The sequence below is a fragment of the Miniopterus schreibersii genome (genome assembly GCF_964146895.1).
Source record: "Miniopterus schreibersii genome assembly, chromosome: 19".
Classification (NCBI taxonomy): Eukaryota; Metazoa; Chordata; class Mammalia; order Chiroptera; family Miniopteridae; genus Miniopterus; species Miniopterus schreibersii.
The window spans coordinates 13,122,798-13,146,321 of record NC_138119.1 but is presented as its reverse complement, the minus strand read 5'-3'; the positions used below and the strand labels follow the sequence as shown (position 1 = coordinate 13,146,321).

Genomic DNA, 23,524 nt, shown 5'->3' with positions numbered 1-23,524 from the left:
TGGAATTGTTATAGTGAGAGTTTGTTCTTGTTTTCACCGTGTAAAATTGTGACATATAGTATAAAGGGTAAATGTATAGCTTAATGAACTACTGGAAAGCAATCATATATGTAACCACAACCAAGTCAAGAGCTAGAACATCACCAGCACCCAGAACATTCCCAGCTAGCCTGCTCAGATGGCTAATGTTGCCTGTCTGGTGGATGGGCAGGAACTCTGTGGTTTTGTGCATGCCCCCGTTGGGATGAGACTGAACGCTATTTCTAGCAGGGAAGCAGAGAAACACAAAATGAGGAACCACAAATTGCACCCAACCCAGAGTAGGGAAAGGCTCCCTAGGAGGTAATATTTGAAGCAGATCTTGAAGGACTATTTCACCAGAAGCAGTGGAGGCATAGAATGTGCCAAGGCATAGAATGTGCAAAGACACAGAAGTGAGAAAGAACACAGCCCACGTTAACTGTGAAATCTGGGGTGACTAACAGGGTGAATGGAATAAGAGGACAGTGGAGAAGACATCAGCTGGTCACAATGCTGTAGAGGGACTGCCTTGCTAATCTCAACAGCAATGGGGACAAAATTAAACACAGAAAAAGAACATTTTCACGGGGAGGGTTTGTTGAGCACTAGAATTGATCTACAGAATCTTGAACAAAATCGAGCAGATGCATAAGCATGATCATGAAAATCAGTTCACCTTTTTCCCTCCAGATAACACAAGTAGTGATCGTTTAGAAAGTCACGGTGTACCTTCAGCGAGTGTAATGATGATGAATTTTCCAGTCCGACCTGAAAAGCCTCATTTCCCACCTCCGTAATTTGGGCATCACCCCTATCTGGAAAAGCTGCTCTGAAGATTAAGGGGATACGCATGCAGAGGCCTTCGCCCTCGCCTGGCTGGGTGAACGGTGGCAGTGGGAAGGCTTTAGGACCGAGATCCTAAATTGCTCAGTTGCAGCTATAGCTGTCCGCATCCTAGTGGCTATTATCGGTTCATGTCCGTTTGTAATAGTCAAGGAATATGAGTAAACAGTGCACAGTGGGGATGTTGGCCATGCGGAGAGATCCCCACCCCACCGCTTTCCACACTGGAGAAACCAGGTCGGTAGCGCTGCGCCCGGCGCAGAGGGCAGAGCCTGAGGCCGCTTCTCCGGCTGCGCTCCCGGGGCCTCCGTTGTCCTCCGCCTTCTCCCTCGGAGCCCGAGGGGAACGGTCGGGGGCAGCCAAGCTCCGGACCCACAGCTGCCTCCCTAAAGCGCGAGCGTCGCGCGCAGCCCCGAAGCCCCTCCCCTCGGCCGGGCTTCCGACGGGGCGGGCCTCCCGGGAAACGAAAGTGAAATTGAACCCGGGCCGTTTCGCAGCCGAGCCCGCCCGCAGGCCCGGGAGCATTTCCTGTCCAGACCCCGCCGACGCGCCCCGTATCTGCCAAGCCCCCAGCGGAAGCCTGGTCCCTGGAAACCGACGGCCACCGGGTGGGGGGGTCCGCTCCGTGGACATGCCTCGGGGGCGCCATGGACCCGAGGCAGGTAAGCGCGGCCGCCCGGGGTTCGCGCGCCCCGGCCCGCCTCCCAGGCCCGCGTGTCCCTCGGGGCCGTGCGTGCGGCGTGTGTGCGTTTTCTTGCGGCGGAGAATTGCAGTTGCAGTAGCTTGTGCCGCGCTGGTTAGTCCGCAGTGCTGAGCAGGCCAAGCGAGGCGTGCGGGGGAAATGCGCGCCCGCCGCTCCCTTAGCCCCCGTGGACAACAGGCTTTACTTTTAGCAGGATCCTCTCTGCGCCCTTCCTACTTCCTGGAGGCATCTGGGAAACAAAAAACCACCCTTCTTAACATCACCTGTAGGCCAGAGTTTATAGCAGCTTTATTCATTTTCGCTAAAAAACGAAGTTAATTTGCATACAGTAAAACTTAACCTTTTGTAATGTGTAATTCTGAGTTTTGACTACATAGAGTCAAAGCACATATAGCCTTATAATTACAACGATCATATACATGGATACACACACGTACATACATATATACATATATCTTTCTTTCTTCTTTTTTAGTTTTTTGTTTTTATTTATAGCTCTCTTCTTTAAAAGAATTAGGGACACCTGACTTAAGGAAAAGCGATCTTTCACACATATCAATATATTACCTTATGGAGCCCACCTGGTAAAAGTGGGGGGCTCATCTCTTGATCTTAAATATATAAGACTAGATCGAAGTGCAGTTTTGTAGGGCAATGGATGTTAAATGGCTTGTTACATAGTTTTCATAATAAATAGGCCTGAAGTGGGCGAGTGGAGATGTGGAGGGATTTAAGAATATCGCCAGGAGGCGGCTTCCCACTTTCTTGCTCTCCTCCCATTCAGTGGTTCTGCAAGTGGCCCTTCTTTAGTGGTGGTTTGGCTTTTCTTGGCTGTCAGAGAACTTGGGGGGACAGGGGGAGTGAGAAAAAATAATCTCCCTCTAATCTTTTCCTAAAATAACATTTGTTAACAAATTTATGTGTCCTTTCCTCCTTTTCTCTGTTCATTCTAGCATGTCACACACACACACACACACACACACACACATTCATGGGGGTTTTCTGTTGTTTACCAAAAGGAGAATTATAATGTACATGTTCCTCTGCAGCTTGTGTTGTTGTTGTTGTTTAATTTAACGTTATAGCATTCCTAAATTTTCTCCAGGTGAGTACAAGTAGATCGCAGCACTTTTTTTTTAAACTGTGAGTATTCTTCCATAGCATGAATGTGCCACGATTTATTTTACTCTTCTTATGTACATGGACATTCAAATGTTTTACAGGCTTTGACCAAGTAGGAGCAGTCTAAATCTAGAAAACATTTAGCTAGGAACTGACTTTAGCCACTTGGAAACAGTTCTTTTACCAAGGTCGCTCAAATAACTAAACTGAAAAGTGCTGAAATCCCCATAAACCAGCTTCGTGGGCCAGACTCCCACTCTGTCCACACACACCTCGGCCTCTAGCAGTGTGGTGGGGAAAGGAGTTGTGTGGAGCAAGAAGGAAAGGGATTGCGTGTCTAGGGATGTCTTGTCCTTGCAGCCGTTAATTCCGCAAATGTTTTTTCGGGATCAGCTTTGTGCTAGATGCCCTCTTAGGTGCTGGGGATGCAGAGATAACTGAAGCATAGCCCTTGTCCCCCAGGAGCTTACTGTGGAGTCAACTGCAGACCCCCATCAGGACTACATGGGGAATATTGGGAGTGCAGAGTTGAGTATAATTTCTAGGCTATCTAATATTGTTAATCACCTTTCAGATATACTACAATCTATGTGTGCCATTGAAAAATCAATAGCTATGATAAAAGGTAAAGTGTAACAGGTGCCGAGGAGGCGTTCAAAGACAGGAAGCGAGGGAGATGGGAGTCAGAAGATGTCTCCTGGAGAGTAGCATTTAAGGAGATCTGTAAGGAAAGGTTGGACTTACAGTAGGTGGCAAGAGAGGGAGAAGCAGGCCCATTGGATTAGAATGGAGATGGAGGAAAGATTAGAGGCCTTGTCTTATGTAGCCCAGGTGAGAGGGAAGGAGGGGCTGGAACTGTTGATGACACGTTTCAGGGGAAATACAGAGGCCGCAGACAAGACAGCACTTGGCAGCCACCTACCTGATTTTTAGATGGAGGAAGGCAGGCAGGCAGCAAAGATGACTCGGGTTTCTAGCCTTAATAACTAAGAGGAGAATGGTGCTATTAACAGTAATAAGAACCACAGGAGAGGGGCCTGGGTTGAGGGGAAAGATGAATTTGGTTAGAATATGTGGCGTTTGAGGTAATGGTAGGATATCTAAGTGCACAGATTATCTAGGCATTTGGAAATTCAGGTCGTAAGCCTCGGTGGCTGGAGATAATAGATTTGAATGGTTTCTTAAGAGGGCTAGTTTCTTAAGAGGGGAGTTGATGAAATCAACCTGGGGAAGGAAGAAGAGGCCCTTAAACAAAACCTTGGGGACTAATTATATGTAAGGGATGGGAGAAAGGGACAGGGACAGACAGAAGGGGGGAGGAAATGAGAGGAGACCTTTGGTGCTGTGTCACCAAACCATGGGAGGAGAACCTTTAAAGAAGAGCACTCGGTCCACAGTGAACCAATGTTGAACTGAACTGACCACCAGACAGCAGTGAAAGCCTAACTGAAGTTCAAGAGGAGGAATTTATATGGCCCCATTAGCAAGAGTCAGTGTCCTTCTCCAGCACCTTTGGAACAGAAAAAGGGGACAGTGAGCCTTGGGTGGAGAAGGGAACTGACCGTGACACCCATGCTGATCGAGGAGGTATGTGAAACCAGAATGGGGATGAGTGGGGCTGGCTGACCCGCAGCTACAGTGGGATCACATAAGTAAGGAAAGGAAGTTGTACAAACAGGAAAGTTTCCATCAGAAAAGAGCAGGGGTCAGCAAGTGCAGCTTGTTTTGTAAATGAAGTTTTGTTACTGAACTCAAGGGGTTCACTGGTTGGGGTGGTCTCTTCAAAAGTGATTGTTACTTGCAGCAAGTAAAGGAGTCCAGATTCACATCAAAGCTCTGCCTCCCCAAAGGGAGGCATAGCCATTGTTTATATATACTATCTCGTCAATTAGATGTTAATTTTTTCTTTGCAGTTGGCTACTTTCATCCCAGTTGAGTTCCTGTCAGCTCCTCCTGTTTATAGTTGTAGCTGCAAAATACTATGCTACATTTCAACATTTAGAAAGACGTAAACAAAAGAGAAAAAAAAAACAAAAAAAGAGGTGAGAGGAAGCCTTTGGTGCTGTGTCACCAAACCATGGGAAGAGAATTTTTAAAGAACTGACATAACTTCCTAGATCTTGAGACCCTTGACCTATCTAACAGTTTTTATATTGTGTGCGGCTGCTTTTGTACTACAATTGAAGGCTCATCTGGCCTTTTTTAGAAAAAAATTTCCTGACTCCTGGAAAAGAGTTTCAGGGTTTGAGGTTTGGTGGTGGCCCTGGCTAGAGTAACAATGAGATTGAGTGAGAAGCTAGACAAGCCACTTGTGTGGCTGAAAGGTGGAAGTGGTGGTGGTCATTCAGGGACTGCAGCCAGGATACCATGAGCAGGATTAGGGAGAGTGCTAAAATCCCCTAATTGCAACAGAGGATGTGGGGAAGTAGAAGGCTGACATTTTTGAAAAATGGTCACAGCTGCAGGTCCCTGGAGCCTTCAGGAGAATCAGACAAGGCGGACAAACATGAGGAAACATTGATCCTAGCTGTTGCCCTTCCCCAACTCCCCCCCACACCAACTCTGCAAGCCCCAGACAGAGTTAGCAAAGTATTTTCTAACAGCCCCACCCTGGGTCTCCTAAGCACCTCCTGCCTCCACCAGGGAGAGAAGATGAGCACTGGTCTGTGTGGGTGGGGCAAGGGGGTCACAGTGCTCGGTGTTTTGGCAAATGTATGGCAATTTGGGAGGACATGGTGTAGCTGTGCCCTATAGAACTGGGTTCTGAAGAACACGCAATGGAAGAAACTGTTGGGAGGGAGTGTGGGGCTGAGGTGTCCAGAATAGACCCTGCCAGCTCTGCTCATCCAGGTGAGCCTGGGTAGTTTGGTTAGAAGTGAGTGTCCAGTGTCCCTTCCAAGCCTGACTACCCCTCTGAGTATGAAAACAGTATGTCTTTTTTCTAAGGAATCTTCCAGCTGCCCTAAAACCAAATTCTGACGGTGACGGGCAGACCAACCTGTGCGATCCTGGTGCCCTTCCCGAGGTGGGGAGGCTTCCTCTGCTCCAGCCTCGGAGGACTGGGCTTCCACTTACATATTTTTCTGTTCTAATCAGCCAAAGGATGGATTTTAGAGGCAAGGGGGTCTGTGCTGCAGTCCGTTCCCTGGTGCCCTCGCTCCCTTTCATTTTAGGTTATTCTGGCTCGGTTTCTTTCTAAAAGAAAACATTTGTTTTTATTTTTAAAGGGTAGTTGTTTTGCTGAGTGGGAAGATTCATTTTCAGCTCAGGTTACTGGAGGGGCCATGCCGCTCCTGGGAGCGCTGTGTTCTACCCCCTGCTCCTCTCACCTTTGGTGGGTCAGGGCTTACGAGGTAGGCAAGCCATCCTAGCTGGGTCTCAGCCCTTATCACACTCACCTTCCCAGCCACTAGGAAGCAGGCACACCTCACTCCCCACCCCACCCCCATCCCTGCCCCGCACCCCCAGCAGGGAGGAGGGCCGGGCTCAGCACTGCAGTTCTGATTCTCACTTCCTTTTCCCTCTTCTTGTTCTGCAGGGGTGTTCTCTCAGCAGATACCACCCCAGTTCATTTCAAGGCTATGAGCACAGCAAGTTCAGACACCAGCAGCCGGGGCCAGGATCTTATCCTAATACTTTCCAGCTTCAGCAAATAGAGTTTCTCAAGGGGCGGCTCCCAGAAGTACCCCTAATTGGAAAGCAGACACCATCACTGTTACCTTTTCCCCCTGGACCCTGGCCAAGGTTTCCAGGACCACCTGCCAGAGACAGGCAGCAGGAGATCTGGGCTGTCCCTGGGGTTGTGCATCTCAGAAGTCAAGCACTCCAGAGAGGGTCCCGGCGTCCTTCCCCACGTGGCAGGATTCTGCCATGGAGAGGTGTTGATAGGCTTTCCTCAAATTTCCAGGAACTGAGGATCTGCCAGGATCTGGAACAAAGGATCTTAGAGCTCTTTCAGGAGCTTGGCGAGGGGAAGGCCACCACAGCACATGATCTGGCCCGGAAGCTCCAAGCCCAAAAGAAGGAAATCAATCGCATTTTATACTCTCTGGCAAGGAAGGGTACTCTGCAGCAGGAGGCAGGAACACCCCCTTTGTGGCGAATTGCAATCTCAGTTCGGACTCCGAACCAGCACAGCCAAGTAGCGACAGCAGACAGTTGTAGCCAGGCAGCTCCAAACTCAGACCCCAGTTCGGAAACTGAAGACAAAAACTCCACATCTAGCTTGGAAGACCCTCCTGAACCTTTTGACATGGCTGAGATCAAGGAAGAAATCTGCAACTACCTGTTTAATGTGTTCAAGTCCTCCGCCCTGAATTTGGCTAAAAATATTGGCCTCTCAAAAGCCCGAGATGTCAATGCTGTGCTGATCGACCTGGAAAGGCAGGGGGATGTCTACAGGCAAGGAACAACCCCTCCAATATGGTATTTGACGGACAAGAAGCGAGAGAGGCTGCAGATCAAGAGAAACACGAACAGTGTTCCTGAAACCACTCAAGCTGCTACCCCTGAGACCAAAAGAAACGCAGAGCCCCCCGCCTGTAACTTCCCCGCGCCAGATGCCTCCAACAGTGTAACCACAGCAAAGGTAGAGAATGGGCAGGAGCCAGTTTTAAAGTTAGAAAGCAGGCAAGAGGTCCCACCTGAACCAGTAAAACCGAAACCACCTGCTCGTGACAATGGCCCCTCCAAAACAGGGTATGTTGACTTTGAAAATGGCCAGTGGGCCACAGATGACATCCCAGATGACTTGAATAGTATCCGCGCCGCGCCAGGTGAGTTTCGAGCCATCATGGAGATGCCCTCCTTCTACAGCCATGGCTTGCCACGGTGTTCACCCTACAAGAAACTGACAGAGTGCCAGCTGAAGAACCCCATCAGCGGGCTGTTAGAATATGCTCAGTTCGCTAGTCAGACCTGTGAGTTCAACCTGATAGAGCAGAGTGGACCACCCCATGAACCTCGGTAAGAGACCCCAGGAACTGTACCTAGGGTTGGGGTCAGGCGCTCCTGCTCCTGATGCAGTCTCTGCTGACTCGTGAGCAGTGCCGTGTGGTGGCCCCGACTTTTCCCTCTTCCTTTCTGCCTTCTGGCTAAAGCACCCGTGTTGACCCTTCCTCAAGATCTTGAGCAGGGAATGTAGACCTCAGACCAGCCAGAATCTTGGCTGAGCAAGGGGGAGGTTGACCCTGTTGGCTAAAATGACGCTTCTTAGGAGATGATTAGCTTTCATGCATCAGTTTCATGTCTGCCTCTTAAGGCCAGAGGTAATGAAGATTTGACTTCCTCCCCACCCTCTTCATATGCCATTCCCTGTTTCCCCACACTAAGTTCCCAGAGAGGGTGCTGGAACAGGTAGGTGGGGGCAGGCTGCACACAGAGCAAGGGCGGGTTGTGCTGCTAGCAGCGGTGGATTCGAACCCGCCCCCAGCCCCTGCAGGGAAAGGACGGTGTAGTGCGTGCACGGCTGCCTGCCTACCCAATACCCAAGGTGGTGGTTCTAATTTTACACACCTCCTCTGCATAGATGGGTGGGCTAGCACTTGCTGCTGCTCCTAAGCTGTGAAATGAGAAATTCCCTCACTCAGACAGCTGGCCAGGCTCCTGCAGGCCAGCAGACAGATTGAGGGAGACAAGTGGGGCCAGAAGGAGCTGCTGAAGGGCCTAGCAGAGAGCTGAACCCACAAAAGCTGAGTGGCTGCACACCGAACTCGTGAGGGCCAGAGAAATTAACCTAGGCTGTGTTTTAAGGGTGAGGATTCCCAGCTTTACCCCTTACTTTGACTGTCTTAATGACATTGCGGGAGAGCTATTAAGGACATGTGTCTGTCCAGAAGCTGGCCAGGCCTGGACTGGCTTGTTTCGGTTTGGGGTAGAGACTGGATGGCTGTCATTCTCTCTCTTTTCCCTCCGTTCCCCTCCCCAGGGTTGGGGAAAAGCAGCGGGTTTTGTGGCTAACCTTTCTTTGGACTCCAGCTATAAGAAACATTGATGCCATGTTCAAATATTTCAGAAGACCCAGGAAATCAGAAATTTGACCTACTTTTCTAAATGAAATCCCAGATTAAGCAAAGAGCTGAACAAATTTGAAAGCTTGAACAAAGGAAGTCTAAGCTCAGTCCAGAGGCCTAGAGCAAACACTTTTTGGTTTTCTGCTTAACGGGGAAATTCCTTTCATTACAGGCTTCAGGAATAGAGCTTTAGAGTGACTCAAAACAAACCATAAGAGCTGTGTCTCTGTGGGTAGGTTGGGGACAAAAACAGGCCCCGAGAAGTGACAGGTGTCTGGGGAGTGTGAGACTGCAGTGTAAGAAGCCTTCCCTTGCTTTAGCAACTGCCCTTGTGGTGGCCAGTCTGCCACAGTTGCTTTAGGATGAAGGCTTTTTGGTTGCTAACAAGACTGTAATCGTGATTTTAGCGCATCATTTTTATACCAACCTTACCTCAATTCTTTGCTGAGAGATAGTGGGTTTCCCCTGAGCTAGTTTCATATCACCTGTGGCTGTGTTTGCTCTAATGAGCAATGGGGAGAGAGTCACTGGCTGCCTTGTTTCCAAAAAGTAGGGACAGGCTGAGCCTTCAAAGGGACAGGAGTCCCTTGGCCTACCCTCCATTTCCTCCACAAGTCAAAACGCCCCTTAGTGTAGCAGGAATTCCAGGGTGAAGATCTCTTTGGAGAGGGCAGAAGGGAGGCCTAGACTAGTGTTCACACATCTAATCACTTTCCATCAAGATTTAAATTCCAAGTTGTCATCAATGGCCGAGAGTTTCCCCCAGCTGAAGCTGGCAGCAAGAAAGTGGCCAAGCAGGATGCAGCTATGAAGGCCATGACAATTCTGCTTGAGGAAGCTAAAGCCAAGGACAGTGGAAGACCAGAAGAGTCATACTACGGTTCCCTAGAGAAGGAATCCGAGAAGGTAGGTGTCCGGCCCTGTGGGAGGGTATCAGTTACTTTCCATGTCAATGAAGGATCAGGACTTGAACGGGCCCTAGAAGCAATCTCTGCCTAAAACTGATTCTGTATCGCAGTCAGCTGCCTACTGTTCCCTCTACCCCACTCCCTCACCACCCACCTTACTTCCTCATACCCAGCTCTCCTTCTGCCCCTCACCAAGTAGAATTATAGATTTCAGAGTTGAAAGAGACATTAAAGATTATCAAGTCCAATCTCCTCTCTTGGCAGATAAGAAAAGAGACCCAGAACATTTAAATAACTCACTTTTTCCTGTAATGCTTAGAAAATTCCCAGAGCCCTCTTCCTTTGGAAAGCCAGCCCTTAACGTGTAGTTGACTAAGAGAAATTCTCCCACTCCCTTCCCCTCTGCTGTGATGAACTAGCCAATGTTTTCTTACTGTTTTTGTGTGTGTGTTTTCCTTGTCTCTCATTTTCTGCAGACAGCAGAGTCCCAGTCCACCACCCCTTCAGCAACTTCCTTCTTTTCTGGGAAGAACCCGGTCACTACATTGCTTGAGTGTGTGCACAAGTTGGGGAGCTCCTGTGAATTCCGCCTCCTATCCAGAGAAGGCCCTGCCCATGACCCCAAGTACATCTCTTGTATCATGTATCTCTGCTGAGGTTTTCTCAAAAAAGAGAGAGATACAGTTCCTCCTTGCCTCCTCAGAGATGGCAGATTATTTCACGGAGCAATCACTCCTGTTTTCACTATGGAAGATGGGGGGCCTTGAGGGCATGGTTGCTGCTTGTGGAGCAGAGAATCTGGGACTAGGAATTCAAAGGGCAAAGCAGGGTCCAAGCACTAGGGAGATACATGGCTTGGAGGTTACTGGTGGTGGGACCAAACGGTGCAAGACCTGGGCGTACTGACAAGCTCTGCTCTGAGGCTCTGCAGACTTACATGTTCAAGAGAAGGGTTCCTGGAGGAGGTGAAACTAGGTTGATGTTTAACTGTTGAGTAGGGGTCGGCCAGGCGAAGAGAGACAGGGGGCAGGAGGAGGGAGAAAGGCACCAGCTCTTCAAGGCAGAAGTGGCTGCATGAGCCAAGGCACAGAGGCGGTGTGCAAGGAAACTGCAGTCTGCAGGCTGACAGCCTGGCAAAGGCTAGGTAAGCCTCTTCACCGTCAAAACCATTGTAATTCTCCTTTCGTCTCCTTCCAGGTTTCAGTACTGTGTTGCAATGGGAAGCCATACTTTCCCCACTGCAAGTGCGCCCAGCAAGAAAGTGGCAAAGCAGATGGCTGCGGAGGAAGCCATGAAGGCCCTGCATGAGGAGGCGACCAACTCGACGTCTGATAACCAGGTGCAGGAATTTCCTACTCAAAAGACACAGGTCATTTTTAGCAACAGGGTGGCTTAGGATTGCCCGTGAGGCCCTCAGAGTTTCCTTAAGTGTTTACGGTTCCTCTTGGTTTGGCTAATTCTCCTTCAGCCCGGAAGCACCAACACAGAGTCATTTGATAACTTGGAATCTATAATGCCCAACAAGGTGAGGAGGATCGGCGAGCTCGTCAGATACCTGAACACCAACCCCGTGGGCGGCCTGTTGGAGTATGCCCGCTCCCACGGCTTCGCTGCCGAGTTCAAGCTGGTTGACCAGTCCGGACCTCCTCACGAGCCCAAGTGAGTGTTCCTGGCCTGACTACAGCCATGTGTCACAGCTTGGGGACAGCCTATAACCCAGGAGAGAAAGGATGTGCGTTAGCTGTGACAGGGCAGGAGGGGCAAGTTGAAGGAAACAGCTGTGTCTCTGTGACTCCCTAGAAGATGAGCCATCTTGAGAATATAGTCACTTTTCCAATAAGTATGATCCTTTTTAATTTTTTTAACTAACTTTAATTTTAAAGAAAATCATTCAAGCTGATTCAAAAAGTATGAAACAAAATGTCTTATTTCTATCTCAGACATCTTGTTTCCCTCCCCAGAACCCCCCATACACTATTACCAGTTTCTTGAGTCCTTCTAGAAATTTCCATGCATATATTAGCACATTTTCCTTTTTGTTTTCAACAAAATAAATGTATAACATCTCTTCCGTGCCATGCCTTGACTCCTCACTTACCAGTGTATCTTAGAGATCATTACAAACCAGCATGTATGGGTCTTTCAGACTCCTGCACAGCTACATGTCTCACTGAATAGACGCTGTTATTAAACCAGAGATATGAAAGGTCTTTTGTAAAACAGATACCCACATAGTCCCCTTAGTTTGAGAAAGAGAATATTGCTATGTTAAAGCAACTGCCCTTATATGATTTATTTAACCAGCTTCCAGTGACATGTGGGTTGGCCTTGGTCTTACTCTTCAAACACTGCTGCAGTAACTGTCCTTGTACTGGATGTCTGCTTACGTGCGCAAACATGTCTGCAGTATACATTTTCAGGAGTGGGATTTCTGGACCATGGGTCATGCACTTTTTTTTAAAAAGTTTTTTTTTTTTTAATAGGTAATGGACTATCCAACATAAAATTATTCAAAAATATACAATATAAAAAGTTCATTCTGACCCATTCTCCCTTTGGCCTAGCTCTCACCCCCACCCCATATATAAGAATGGCTTTTCCCCTATACCATGACCAATGTGGTATTATCAACATTTTTATCTTTGCCATTCTAAAATGTGAAAAATGGCATGTCAGTACAGTGCAAAGATTATTCTACATTCAGATATTTATTATTATAATTTGCCATATTAATAGATCAAAGGAGAACACATGATCATCTCTAGAGATTTCAAAAAGGCATTTAATAATATTCAACATTTATTTAGATTTAAAAAATAATCTATTCATAAAATAGAAATTATTGAATGCCTCTTTAGCATAATAAAATACATGTCTGAAGTCAAAAGCCAGAAGCTTATTTAATGTTGAACCTGGAACCGTTCCCACCAAAGTCAGGAGGAATATGTGGATGCCAGTGTCATCGTTACTTAATGTTATTCTAGAATTACTAGCTAATGCAATTATTAGAGAAAAATAAGTATAAAGAAAGGAAAGGGGATGTAGATGATATGATTGCAGATGATATGATTGTACGCCTGGAATATTCATGAGAAAACTAAAGAAATATTAGAGACAAGGGAGAATTTAGGAGAGCGGGGGATTACAAAATAATACATAAGAATGAAGACCTGTTCTGTATACAGCAATAAGCAATTAGAAAACGTAGCCAAAAATACACTATTTGCAACAGCAACTAAAAAAAATCAGCGACCTGGGCACATCTCTAATAGGAAGTATGTGGACTCTGCCTTAAGTAAAAATACTGCTATAGAATATAAAGGAAGACAGATTACATTGGGGGAAAAAAACATAGACTAATTTAATGATAGCCTTTGTTCCCAGATTAATTGTTACCTTTAATGTGATCTCAATAAAAACAGCAATAGGATTTATTTATTTATTTTAGAACTAGAAAACTTGATTCTAAAGTTCATATGACAAATGAACATGCAAGGATAGGAAAATTCTGGAAGAGTTATAAAGCAGCTGGCCCTAGCAGATGTTAAAATAGTGTTGTATTGGCATGTGGCTAGAAGGGGGGTCAGTGGAACAGAATGAAGCACCTAAATGGGAATTTCATACATGATAAAGATGAGAGTTCAACTCGGTGGGGAACTGATGGGTCATTCGGTAATGGTGCTGAAGCTGCTGATTATCCATCTAAAAAGAAAAGCAGCTGGGATATCTCTCCTTCCCTACACCCAAATTCCACTGGGTCCAGAATTAAAATACAAAGTAAATAAAATCATAAAATCACTAGATAAAAAGTCAGGATTTTTTTAATTTTTATTTTTTTAGAATTTTGGAGTAGCAAAAAGCCTTTACAGTCAAGACGTGAGTAATAGCCTAGGTGATGCTTGAATCTAGCAAAAATCACATTGCAATCCATGAACATCCGAAGTCTGGGCAGTGCTGCCTTAGGAAGAGAGCTAGGAGGGCGATGGGGCCTTATGTTGGCAGGACTCGCGGCATCTTAAGCACAACTTGCCCTTTCCTGCGACTGCCATCAAGTACAGGTGCCTGTCTTCATCCCCTGTTTCTCATCCCAAAGGTTTGTTTACCAAGCAAAAGTTGGGGGTCGCTGGTTCCCAGCCGTCTGCGCGCACAGCAAGAAGCAAGGCAAGCAGGAGGCAGCGGACGCCGCCCTCCGCGTCCTGATTGGGGAGAACGAGAAGGCAGAGCGCATGGGTTTCACAGAGGTAACCCCAGTGACAGGGGCCAGTCTCAGAAGAACTATGCTCCTCCTCTCAAGGTCCCCAGAAGCACAGCCAAAGACAGTTAAGACGTCTACTTTTGTGCTATCTTTTTGGGGGGTCCAGCTAGCTCCTTTCTGCATGGAGTTAGCATTTAAGTTGCTATTCTGTGAATTATTCCTGGGCTTTAATGTTAGCCTCATAGAACATGGAACTGGGACACGAGGTGTGAGAGGGGAAAGGACGGTTCACAGTTGAGTGAACGCAATCTCCCCGCCCACTCCGGGACATGGCAGCCGCAGCCCGGGCTCTGTGGCTCTGACACGGCCTCCTGTCCCCACAGCTCCCTCTCACTGGCAGCACCTTCCATGACCAGATAGCTATGCTGAGCCACCGGTGCTTCAACACTCTGACCAACAGTTTCCAGCCGTCCTTGCTGGGCCGCAAGATCCTGGCTGCTATCATCATGAAGAAAGACTCTGAGGACCTGGGAGTCGTGGTCAGCTTGGGGACAGGTTAGTGAGGCTCTGCAGCATCTCCCCCACTGTCCACCCACCAAGGTGCCTGGAAACATGTCCCTGTCATTCTCTCCTGGAGTCCCATGGGGGCGAGTTTAAGATGGGAAAAAAGACCCTTCTTATGTTTCAATTTAGCTACAGTTAATTCAGAGTGGGGAGTGAATTCTCATTCCCTAGGGAAGAGTATGGGAGTCAGGATCTGATCAATTGAAACTGTTTCTGTCCTCCAGCCTTAAGAGCAAACAGCCTCTACCCTCTTCATCATCACTTTCCTTTGGAAATGTCACATTTACTTTCAATGCCTTTCCAGGGAATCGCTGTGTGAAAGGAGACTCCCTGAGCCTAAAGGGAGAAACCGTCAATGACTGCCACGCAGAGATCATCTCCCGCAGAGGCTTCATCAGGTGAGCAAGATCTTCCGGGTGACAGCCACCTCCACCGCCCGCCCCAGGTCACTGGCCACAGCATCAGCTGTTTGAATCTGTGACCCAGGCTACACCCACTTCTCGGCCTGCTGTTAAGTGCTCTCCCTTTCTCAGATAACTCTGCTTCATGCCTTTTTAAAAAAGCACAAAGTGACCTCTTGGTCCTTGGGACTTCAGGGATGAGGAAGGCTTCCAGCTGCACTTGAGGATCTTTAAACAGCCCCTTGGCCTGCCAGCTTTCTCCTCCAGTTCACCTTTCCTTTCATCGATGCAGAGACCCAGGGAGAAGCTACAGCCCCCTGTAGTCCGTGAATCCATTTGCTCTGCCCTGGAACCCCTGTACCTGCCGGAGCTGGGAGTTCTTGGCAGAAATGGAACTGACCTGAAAGGCTAACTTGACTTTTAAGAAATGCTGAGGGTCCCCCATGGTTTTCCAGCACCTCTTTCAACCTGAGAACCAGGGCAAGGTCTGCAGCACTAAGGCTTTTCCTTACTTGAGGTCAGATTACAGAAGCAGCTGCTCTTCCCGGAATCAAACTGTCTTAACCAGACTTTCTTCTTGTAGGTTTCTGTACAGCGAGTTAATGAAGTACAACCCCAGGACTGCGAAGGACAGTATATTTGAGCCTGCTAAGGGAGGGGAAAAGCTCCAAATAAAGAAGACCGTGTCATTCCATCTCTACATCAGGTCTGTACTGTCTGTCGCCACCTGAGCTGGCCCTGCCAGGCTTCCAGGGTTGGGTGTCTGAATGCTCTCCTAGTCCATCAATCAGAGCCGATTCAGTGGGCCCCACTCAGCTCTGTACGTACGTGGGATGACTCCCACAGACACTTCTGCCCACCCCAGTCACCCATGACAGGCTTCAGAAGAAGTCCCTTGCTCCCACATGGGACAGTCCCTGAGCCCAGCAAATGGAAGTGAAGCATCTGCACGGGAGAGTGTTAACCAACGCCCCTGTTCTGCAGCACGGCCCCGTGTGGGGATGGCGCGCTCTTTGACAAGTCCTGCAGCGACCGTGCCGTGGAGAGCACGGACTCCCGCCACTATCCCGTCTTTGAGAACCCCAAACAAGGCAAGCTCCGCACCAAGGTCGAGAACGGTGAGTGACACGGCCTCCTTCCCTCACACAGGGCTCTGCAAAGCCCAGACTCCTCACGGGGACAAGGGCACAGCTGCCAGGGTTTTGCCATTAGTTGCTGGGGTACAAGGTCTTGTTTGCAGGGAGAAGGACTGTCCGGGGCAGGGAATGTCTATAGAAAGATCAAGATCAAATAGGAGGCAGAGGTAACCATCTAGAGCTCAGAGGAGAGAGCCTGGCCGGAAATAACAATTTGGGAGTCATCCTTCTATAGTTAATCTTCACAGCCATGAAAATGGATAGCATCACCTCAGGGGAGGGTGGAGAAAATGAAAAGTCATGGAGAACCAGCCCTGCGGAGGTGACAGGATGCCAAGTGCCTGGTTCCCCTTGGTTGGCTGCGGGTTCTACACTTTGTCTGCCAGCTCCTTCTCCTCCACTGGCCTCTGATGTCTTTGACTGTCTCCTTATGACCACTCCTATTCCCTTCAGGCCGTTCTACAGTCATCAGAGTGACCCTCAAACATGAATCAGATCATGTCACTTCCCTGCTCAAAACCCTAAAGTGTGAACACAGAGTTACTCTTAGGTCTTTCTCTCCAAGAGAAATGAAAACCCATGTCCACACAAAAAGTGGTACATAAAAGTTCATAGTGGCATTCTTTATAATAGCAAAAAATGGAAACAGCCCAAATGTCCATCAACTGATAAATAGATAAACAAAATGAGATATAGCCATACAATGGAATATTATTTGGCCATGAAAAGCAATGAGGTACTGATACGAGCTACAACATGGGTGGACCTCGAAAACGTTATAAGAAGTAAAGGAAACCAGACACAAAATATCACATATGATACAACTCCAATTACATGAAATGTCCAGAGTAGGTAAATCCGTAGAAACAGAAAGTAAATTGGTGGTTGTCTAGGGGTAGGAGGGGTTGGCAGAAATGGGGCATGGCTACCAACAGCAGGAAGTTTCTTTTGGGGGTGTTGAAATGCTTTAAAGTTGATTGGGGTGATGGTTGCACAACTCTATGAATATAATTTTTAAAAAATCATTGAATTGTACGCTTTAAATGGGTGAATTATCTCTCAATAAACCTCTTATTTTGAAAAAAACAAACCACCACCCTATAGCTGTTTCCCACTACATGTCACGTAAAAGCAAACCCTGCATCCTCACGCGCTTCGGTCGGTTCCCTGAACAGCAGGACCCCCGCTGCCTCAGGGTCCTGCTTTCGCTGTCCTGTGTCCGCGGTGCCCTTACTCAGCTGTTCCTTCTCCTTCATGTCTCAGTTCCCCCAACAGTTCCATCCCCTACTGTCCCCGGCTGTCCCCCAATGCCTTCAGAGCACTGTTACCACTTAGAACATGCGTATGTGTTGGTTTATGGTGCCTGCCCAGCTCCCTTTCTATCCTCACGCCTTCGTAAATGTTCTAGGGGAATAAGGATCTTATTTGGTTTTGCTCACCATGATTTCCCAGCACATAGTAGGTGCTGTGAAATGTCTGAAGATCAGAGTGAGTAGCCGATGGTCCGAGTCTAAGGTGTAAGCACCACAAAGCCAGGGAGTGCTTTGGCCCAGGGCCCTGTGGGTCTCACCCAAGTCTCTCACACAGGGGAAGGCACAATCCCCGTGGAGTCCAGTGACATTGTGCCTACGTGGGACGGCATTCGGCTCGGGGAGAGACTCCGTACCATGTCCTGTAGTGACAAAATCCTCCGCTGGAACGTGCTCGGCCTGCAAGGGGCACTGTTGACCCACTTCCTGCAGCCCGTGTACCTCAAATCTGTCACACTGGGTAAGGGACCTATCGGGAGCCGGAACCAGTCTGTCATTCTAGTGCCCAAATCTCAGCAAACTGCACACTTCATTGCCAGGTGTTAGCACCATGTCTCCGCTTTTCAGAGTGTGTTTGATTCCGTCAGAAATTGATCCTGGGCATCCAGTCTGTCATGATGGGAAGATTGGTTTAGGCAGCGAGCCCAAGTAAGGGACATGACAGGCAGGTCTCTTCAAGATGCCTTACAGCAATGCAGCAGCTTAAAACAGCGGTGTCTTCACTTCCTTGGCCTCCACGGCCCTTAGCCTTACCTGGAGCCTTATACATTCTGCTTGAATGTTGGGTGAGGCCACGTATATCCCAGGTAGCCGCAATCAGAAGGTGCTTCCTAACAAGGGAGCTATTTCTCTGTCTTGACACCTCTGTTTGGTACCTTCGGGCACCCCCTCCCACCCACATGCCTCTGCCTCTTAACAGCATGTGGTGGGAACACAAGTGTGTACTTTTTTTTTTTTTCATATCCAGGTTACCTTTTCAGCCAAGGGCATCTGACACGTGCCATTTGCTGTCGTGTGACAAGAGATGGGAGTGCATTTGCGGATGGACTACGGCATCCCTTTATTGTCAACCACCCCAAGGTGCTATAACCACATCCATTTTTCCCTTGGCGTTTTTCTGCTTTTCAAGAAACCTGTTCACAGAGCAAAAGAACACAGTGTGGCCAAGGGGAACCTTAGTTGGTACCCCAAGCACTTAGCCTTTTCTCCTTTGGAATGCCAATAGCTTTCCTCCTTTTAGTCTGGAATTAATTTCAATCAAAGTGGGGTTAGTATGCCTAGAGTTTTAGCCAAATAGAATCCCACATAAGGGGGAGAGGTCATGAGCCCCCACTCCCTTTTCCCTGTGATAGTCTTGGATCTCTGCTTCAGAGCCTTTTTCCTGAGAGGTTTCCATTTTCTCCCGGTGCTCCTGGGACTCCTAGGTTGGCCGAGTCAGCGTATATGATTCCAAAAGGCAGTCCGGGAAGACTAAGGAGACAAGCGTCAACTGGTGTTTGGCTGACGGCTATGACCTGGAGATCCTGGATGGGACCAGGGGCACCGTGGACGGGTAAGGAGCAGGGGAGCCCCATCATGACTCACAGGGACATCATGTTTGCCCATCTCCAGATCTTAGGAGCCACCCACCCTGCCATGGTGCCTCCACCCAAGGGTCCCCTCTTTCCTGGTCCTTGGTGATTTAAGGAGTGCTTTTGTTTCTCCAGGCCACGGAATGAATTGTCCCGGGTCTCCAAAAAGAATATTTTTCTTCTATTTAAGAAGCTCTGCTCCTTCCGGTGCCGCAGGGATCTACTTAAACTCTCCTATGGTGAGGCCAAGAAAGCTGCCCGTGAATACGAGATAGCCAAGAACTACTTCAAAAAAAGCCTGAAGGACATGGGCTATGGGAACTGGATAAGCAAACCTCAGGAGGAAAAGAATTTTTACCTCTGCCCAGTATAGTGTGATCCAGTGACTGTTCGGCTGGGGATGCTTCACTCTGGGGTGAGAAAGGGGTAGGTCGTAGCATTCCTCATCACACCGTTCAAAGGGTCTGGGGGTTTTTTTCCCTCCTCTCTTCCTTTCTTTTTAACAGAACCAGTTGGTGATGCTGAGACCTTTGGGTCCCTGTCCACCCTGCTTCCTTTGGAAATGCCAGGCCAGGTGTCACTAGGCCCCCTTCTCTTTTCCCAAGCGAGGAGGTGGAGGGGAGAGAAAATGGGTTCTCTCTTCTCCACCCAACACGTACGCAGTGACTGCGTACACGCAGCCCATTTCCTCTTTAGTTCTCTGGGTTTTTCCATTTCCTTTCCCTCTGTTTGCTCCCCTGACCTCTTGTGGTCTTGATTAGGTTCCAGTCAACTCTGTGAGTCATGCCAGGGACTGATGATTTCATTTGTGGGTTCTACAAGCCCCTGCTTCCCTCCCCTTCTGAGATCCCTTCCTGTGATCAGGTTTCTCCTTTTCCTCCAAGAGGGTAAAGAGGTGAACGCAAAGAATTTGTGAGACATGTCTACAGGCAGGAGTTTGAAACTGCAGTTAATTACTGGTGCCAAGTGGGGTTGGAATCTGCAGATGATACTCAGTGATCTTCAGATCTTGCACTTTAGCCAGCTCGGGAGGGGCCACGTGGCAGGGAAAGCTGCCACTCTGAAGTGCATCCCATCCCCTGGTGACAGGGAAGGTGACCACCAGCCAGACTGGCTGTGGGAATTGCAGCTGAGGTGCCCCCTGCAGGGGTGACACAGACCATTTCCCAGTGAGCACAGAGGGGGCCTTGGAGTGTGGCCCAGCTCCCAGCTGCCCCTCCTCCTAAAGCATTCCTAGGAATTTGTCCTATCAGTGGGGGTTGGGGCCTAGAGGGCAAACCACCTCTGCTTAGATAAACAGCACTTAGCAGGAATCAGGCAAAAAGTGATGCTGGGTCAGATCACTCTTCCACCCATCATATTTCCCATGACAGTGACACAGAGGGAAGTTAAGCCATGGGCAAATTAGGAGCATTTAAAAGAATGAATGCCATAGAAGTTGAGTCTTAAGTGCTATAGAATCTGTAATTGCACAGATTTAAATTCAGACATAATTTTTCATTTACCCAAGAGCTTTTGTTTTGCCAGACAGCTTCAGAAGGTCATTTGTGGGCAGGTCACAGAGCTGAGACCTCCCTGCTAGGGAGATCCCCTCTTAGGGAATCTCTGTAGGGTTGACATATGACAGCAGTTGTAGATGAAAGGGCAAATTGTCCCCCCAAATTCTGTGAGGTGGAGCCCTCAGTCTACACCTCAAGCTAAGACGCTCGGGGTCAGAGCCATCAGCCTCTCGCTGGAGTTTGGCTCTGGGCCATAGTCAGACGTGCTCCAGAGCAGCACAGAGGCCCTCCCCCCTCGAGCCCTGAGCCAGCCTCTTTACTCTAGAGGATTCCTCTATCTTTTCTGTGAACATGCTGAGCCAGCACCCTCAAATGACTTTCTGCCCTTCCCCAGCCCCCACACTACTGACTAGTTAACTCCCATCTGTCCTGCCTCTTCAACAGACACACCCACATTCACACTTTTACTCTGTGGATACTATTCCCCAAACTTAACCACATGCGGAAACCCAAGTTTCATCAATACACTAAGGACATTCCTGTGGAACAACGAAGTGTCCCAAGGAACTGGTAGGGAAACAGTGCCTGTCCTCTGGAGCAGAGGGACTAGCCTGCCCCCGACCCTGTGAACCTGCTGAAGGCACATTAGTCAGACCTGCCTCAGAGGCAGCTGATCTCCTGGTTCTTCAGGCTGGAGGGCATCACCCACTGGTTCCTCAGAACCTTCGCCCCTCTGGTCCGTCTGGGGCACTGGAACCTCCTGCAGAGCTCTGACTTAGCTCTTTAACCAGGAGCACGGGGCTCTCCAAAGACCAGAGCCCCCGCTCACCCCAGGGTCTCATCTAGCAACCTTGCAGTGTTTGGTTCCTGCTGTAGGAAGAGAGCAAGGCACCCCTGAACCCCGTGTGTCTGCTGGAAACGAGCCTGTGTCCGGCCCTGCACGGCCACACCCCCCATGCTCCTCCCAGTCACACAGGAAAGAGGACGCAGAGCCCCTGCCTAGAGTATTCTCACCTTCTTGTCCAACCTTTGTTTTTAATAAGCAGGACCCCCTTCTCCATCCCCCCTTTTTTTTAATGATCTTTGTAGTTGATTTGTCTGAACTGTGGCTATTGTGCATTCTTTGACTAATACTTGTAAAAATTGTCGCTGCTTGAAGCTATCTCCTTTACCCACTTCGAAGGGACCTCGTTGGTTTTTGGGGTCTTGGCAATGACTCCAAGAGCAGAGTGGGGAAGAGCCCAAGCATGGACTTGGGTGCGACGATGGCTGCAGTTTTTGATTCTGCTTTTCAGTGTCGCTTAATAATTAAAATTACACATTCCTTAATAAATAAAAAATAATAAAAAAAAGAATCTGAATTGGTAGAAAGCTTCAAGTCTTGGTTTCTTGGGGGAGGGGAAAGTGGGGACAGAGGGATTTCCGGCAGCAGCTGCATCTGACACTGGAGGGGAGGACCACCCCCCCACCTGTGCCTACCTGGGAGGTGAGCTTGTGCCTGGGGTGGGGAGGGTGAGGTATATCAGGCCCACCCCCCCATCAGAGCCTGCCCTTAAATGTCTTGTTCCCAGAGACTTGACAGGTGAGATTTCAAGGCCCAGGGTAGGAAAATATCTCATGAGACTACCACAAATTACCTCCAGAATTCCACCTCTCCTTGAGGGTTGATTTTTACAGCCCGCACCACCACCACACACATACACACACCACCACCACCTGCAAGGTGTTTTGCCTGCAGGGATGTGCATATTTGGAATAAAGTTGCAGAGTCTGAACCAGGACTGGCTCAGCTGCCTTCTTAGGAGACAGGCCATTTGCTTCTTACTTCATAGATGGCATCCAGAATATTTCTTCGTCTTGAATTTCAAAGAGAATGCACAACTTTCCACATTGTAATTTAGTCCAGAATATCCACAAGACTCATCCTTGACCTTTTAAAAATGATACACCAGAGGACACAAAGGCGAGGCTATGAGTCAGCAAAGCCTCCTTCCTTGTCCATTCTACAGATGCAGCAGTTGAGCCAGGAGGGCTAGTGGCAGGTTTGGGGGCACATTAAGGACCAGAATAACTCTGGGTTCCTTCAGTCTATTGAAACTGGGTGAGCTGGACAGTTCTTATAGACAGGGAAGGACAATGTGTCTGCTGCCATGATGTACCAGGAACCTGGAGCACCTCTGTCCTGTCCTCAGCTCCTGGTTCCACCTGGAGGAAAATGTATCCAGGGCCTTGGGAAAGTGGGCAGTTTCCTTCATACCTAAGGCTAGTGTCGGACGTGTCTGCAGAGGGAACGAGGCCGTGCTCCCCACCACCCAGCTCTGATTGGGCTGGAAAGTAGACTGCCTCGAGGGACCGCAGGGTTTTCTTCCATTGCTGTTCACCCTGCATTTCATCTATGGGCCCACAATTTAACACCATTTTCAAGATTTGGGCCCAGATCAAACCAGTGTTCTGGGAGCAGATCTGGCCTCCACTCAGGCTACAGCCCTTGACTTCCCAGAGGTGGGCTGTGAGAGGGAGCCCCAGCCACCCCTGCCTCCAGGAGACTGGTCCTCACCTCTGCCCTGTCCTCCAGGGTCCTCCCCAGGAGCTATTACTGGGCTCTGTCTGCTACAGGCCCAGCCATTTGGTCATTTCATTTCCATCTAATGAGTGGACTTGTAAAGCAACAAATCACAGCAATTGAAATCTTACCACTGACCTTTTCTTGAGGTTCTTCTGATGTCTTCAACCTCATGAGTGTGGTTTTTCCAGCATTCTGTTTTTCCCACATTTGCCAACCCTGGCCCATGAGGGTCCTCCCTACCCCCAATATAACAGACAAGACGTCTTTGGAAATAACTTGTCTTTACAAGAACCTTGAGTTCCTAGTGAGTCTGGCCAGGAGTGGGCTAGACCAGTGCAAATATTCCATAACACAGACAAGGGAGTCCAACCAAAGCCAGTGTTGGGGAGATGGGGCACCAAGGGCAGGTGAGTGAGGTGTCCTAACCATTCTTAGACCTATAGTCCCTTAGAAACCATGTGACTGTCACACTGACCTCTTGGACCTGTTGGGATGAATATCAAAAGGTGGCTGCTTGTCCTGTCTAGTCTGGGTGGGCGAGTGGGAGGCTGGCGGGCACCAGCTGGGCTGTGAGGGCTACTGTGACACCAGCCCTACTGCCTAGAAGCAGAGGGTGACAGCTGGAACCGGGTCCACTCCAGCTTGGGGAATGAATTCAGAAAAGACCCTGAGTG

General features: G+C 48.8%; 1 protein-coding gene across 1 annotated transcript; it reads left to right on the top strand.

Moving 5' to 3' along the window:
- The first annotated feature begins 1,409 nt into the window (after window positions 1-1,409).
- Window positions 1,410-21,652, top strand: ADAR (adenosine deaminase RNA specific). Its single transcript, XM_081120389.1, is given in 16 exon segments — window positions 1,410-1,526; window positions 6,228-6,262; window positions 6,264-7,654; window positions 9,423-9,606; window positions 10,085-10,233; window positions 10,806-10,947; window positions 11,077-11,267; window positions 13,702-13,927; window positions 14,187-14,358; window positions 14,672-14,765; window positions 15,352-15,474; window positions 15,753-15,886; window positions 17,492-17,674; window positions 18,182-18,294; window positions 18,639-18,766; window positions 18,921-21,652. Coding segments are annotated over 16 exon segments (3,534 nt in total). The 5' UTR covers window positions 1,410-1,495; the 3' UTR covers window positions 19,159-21,652.
- Window positions 21,653-23,524: the final 1,872 nt, after the last annotated feature.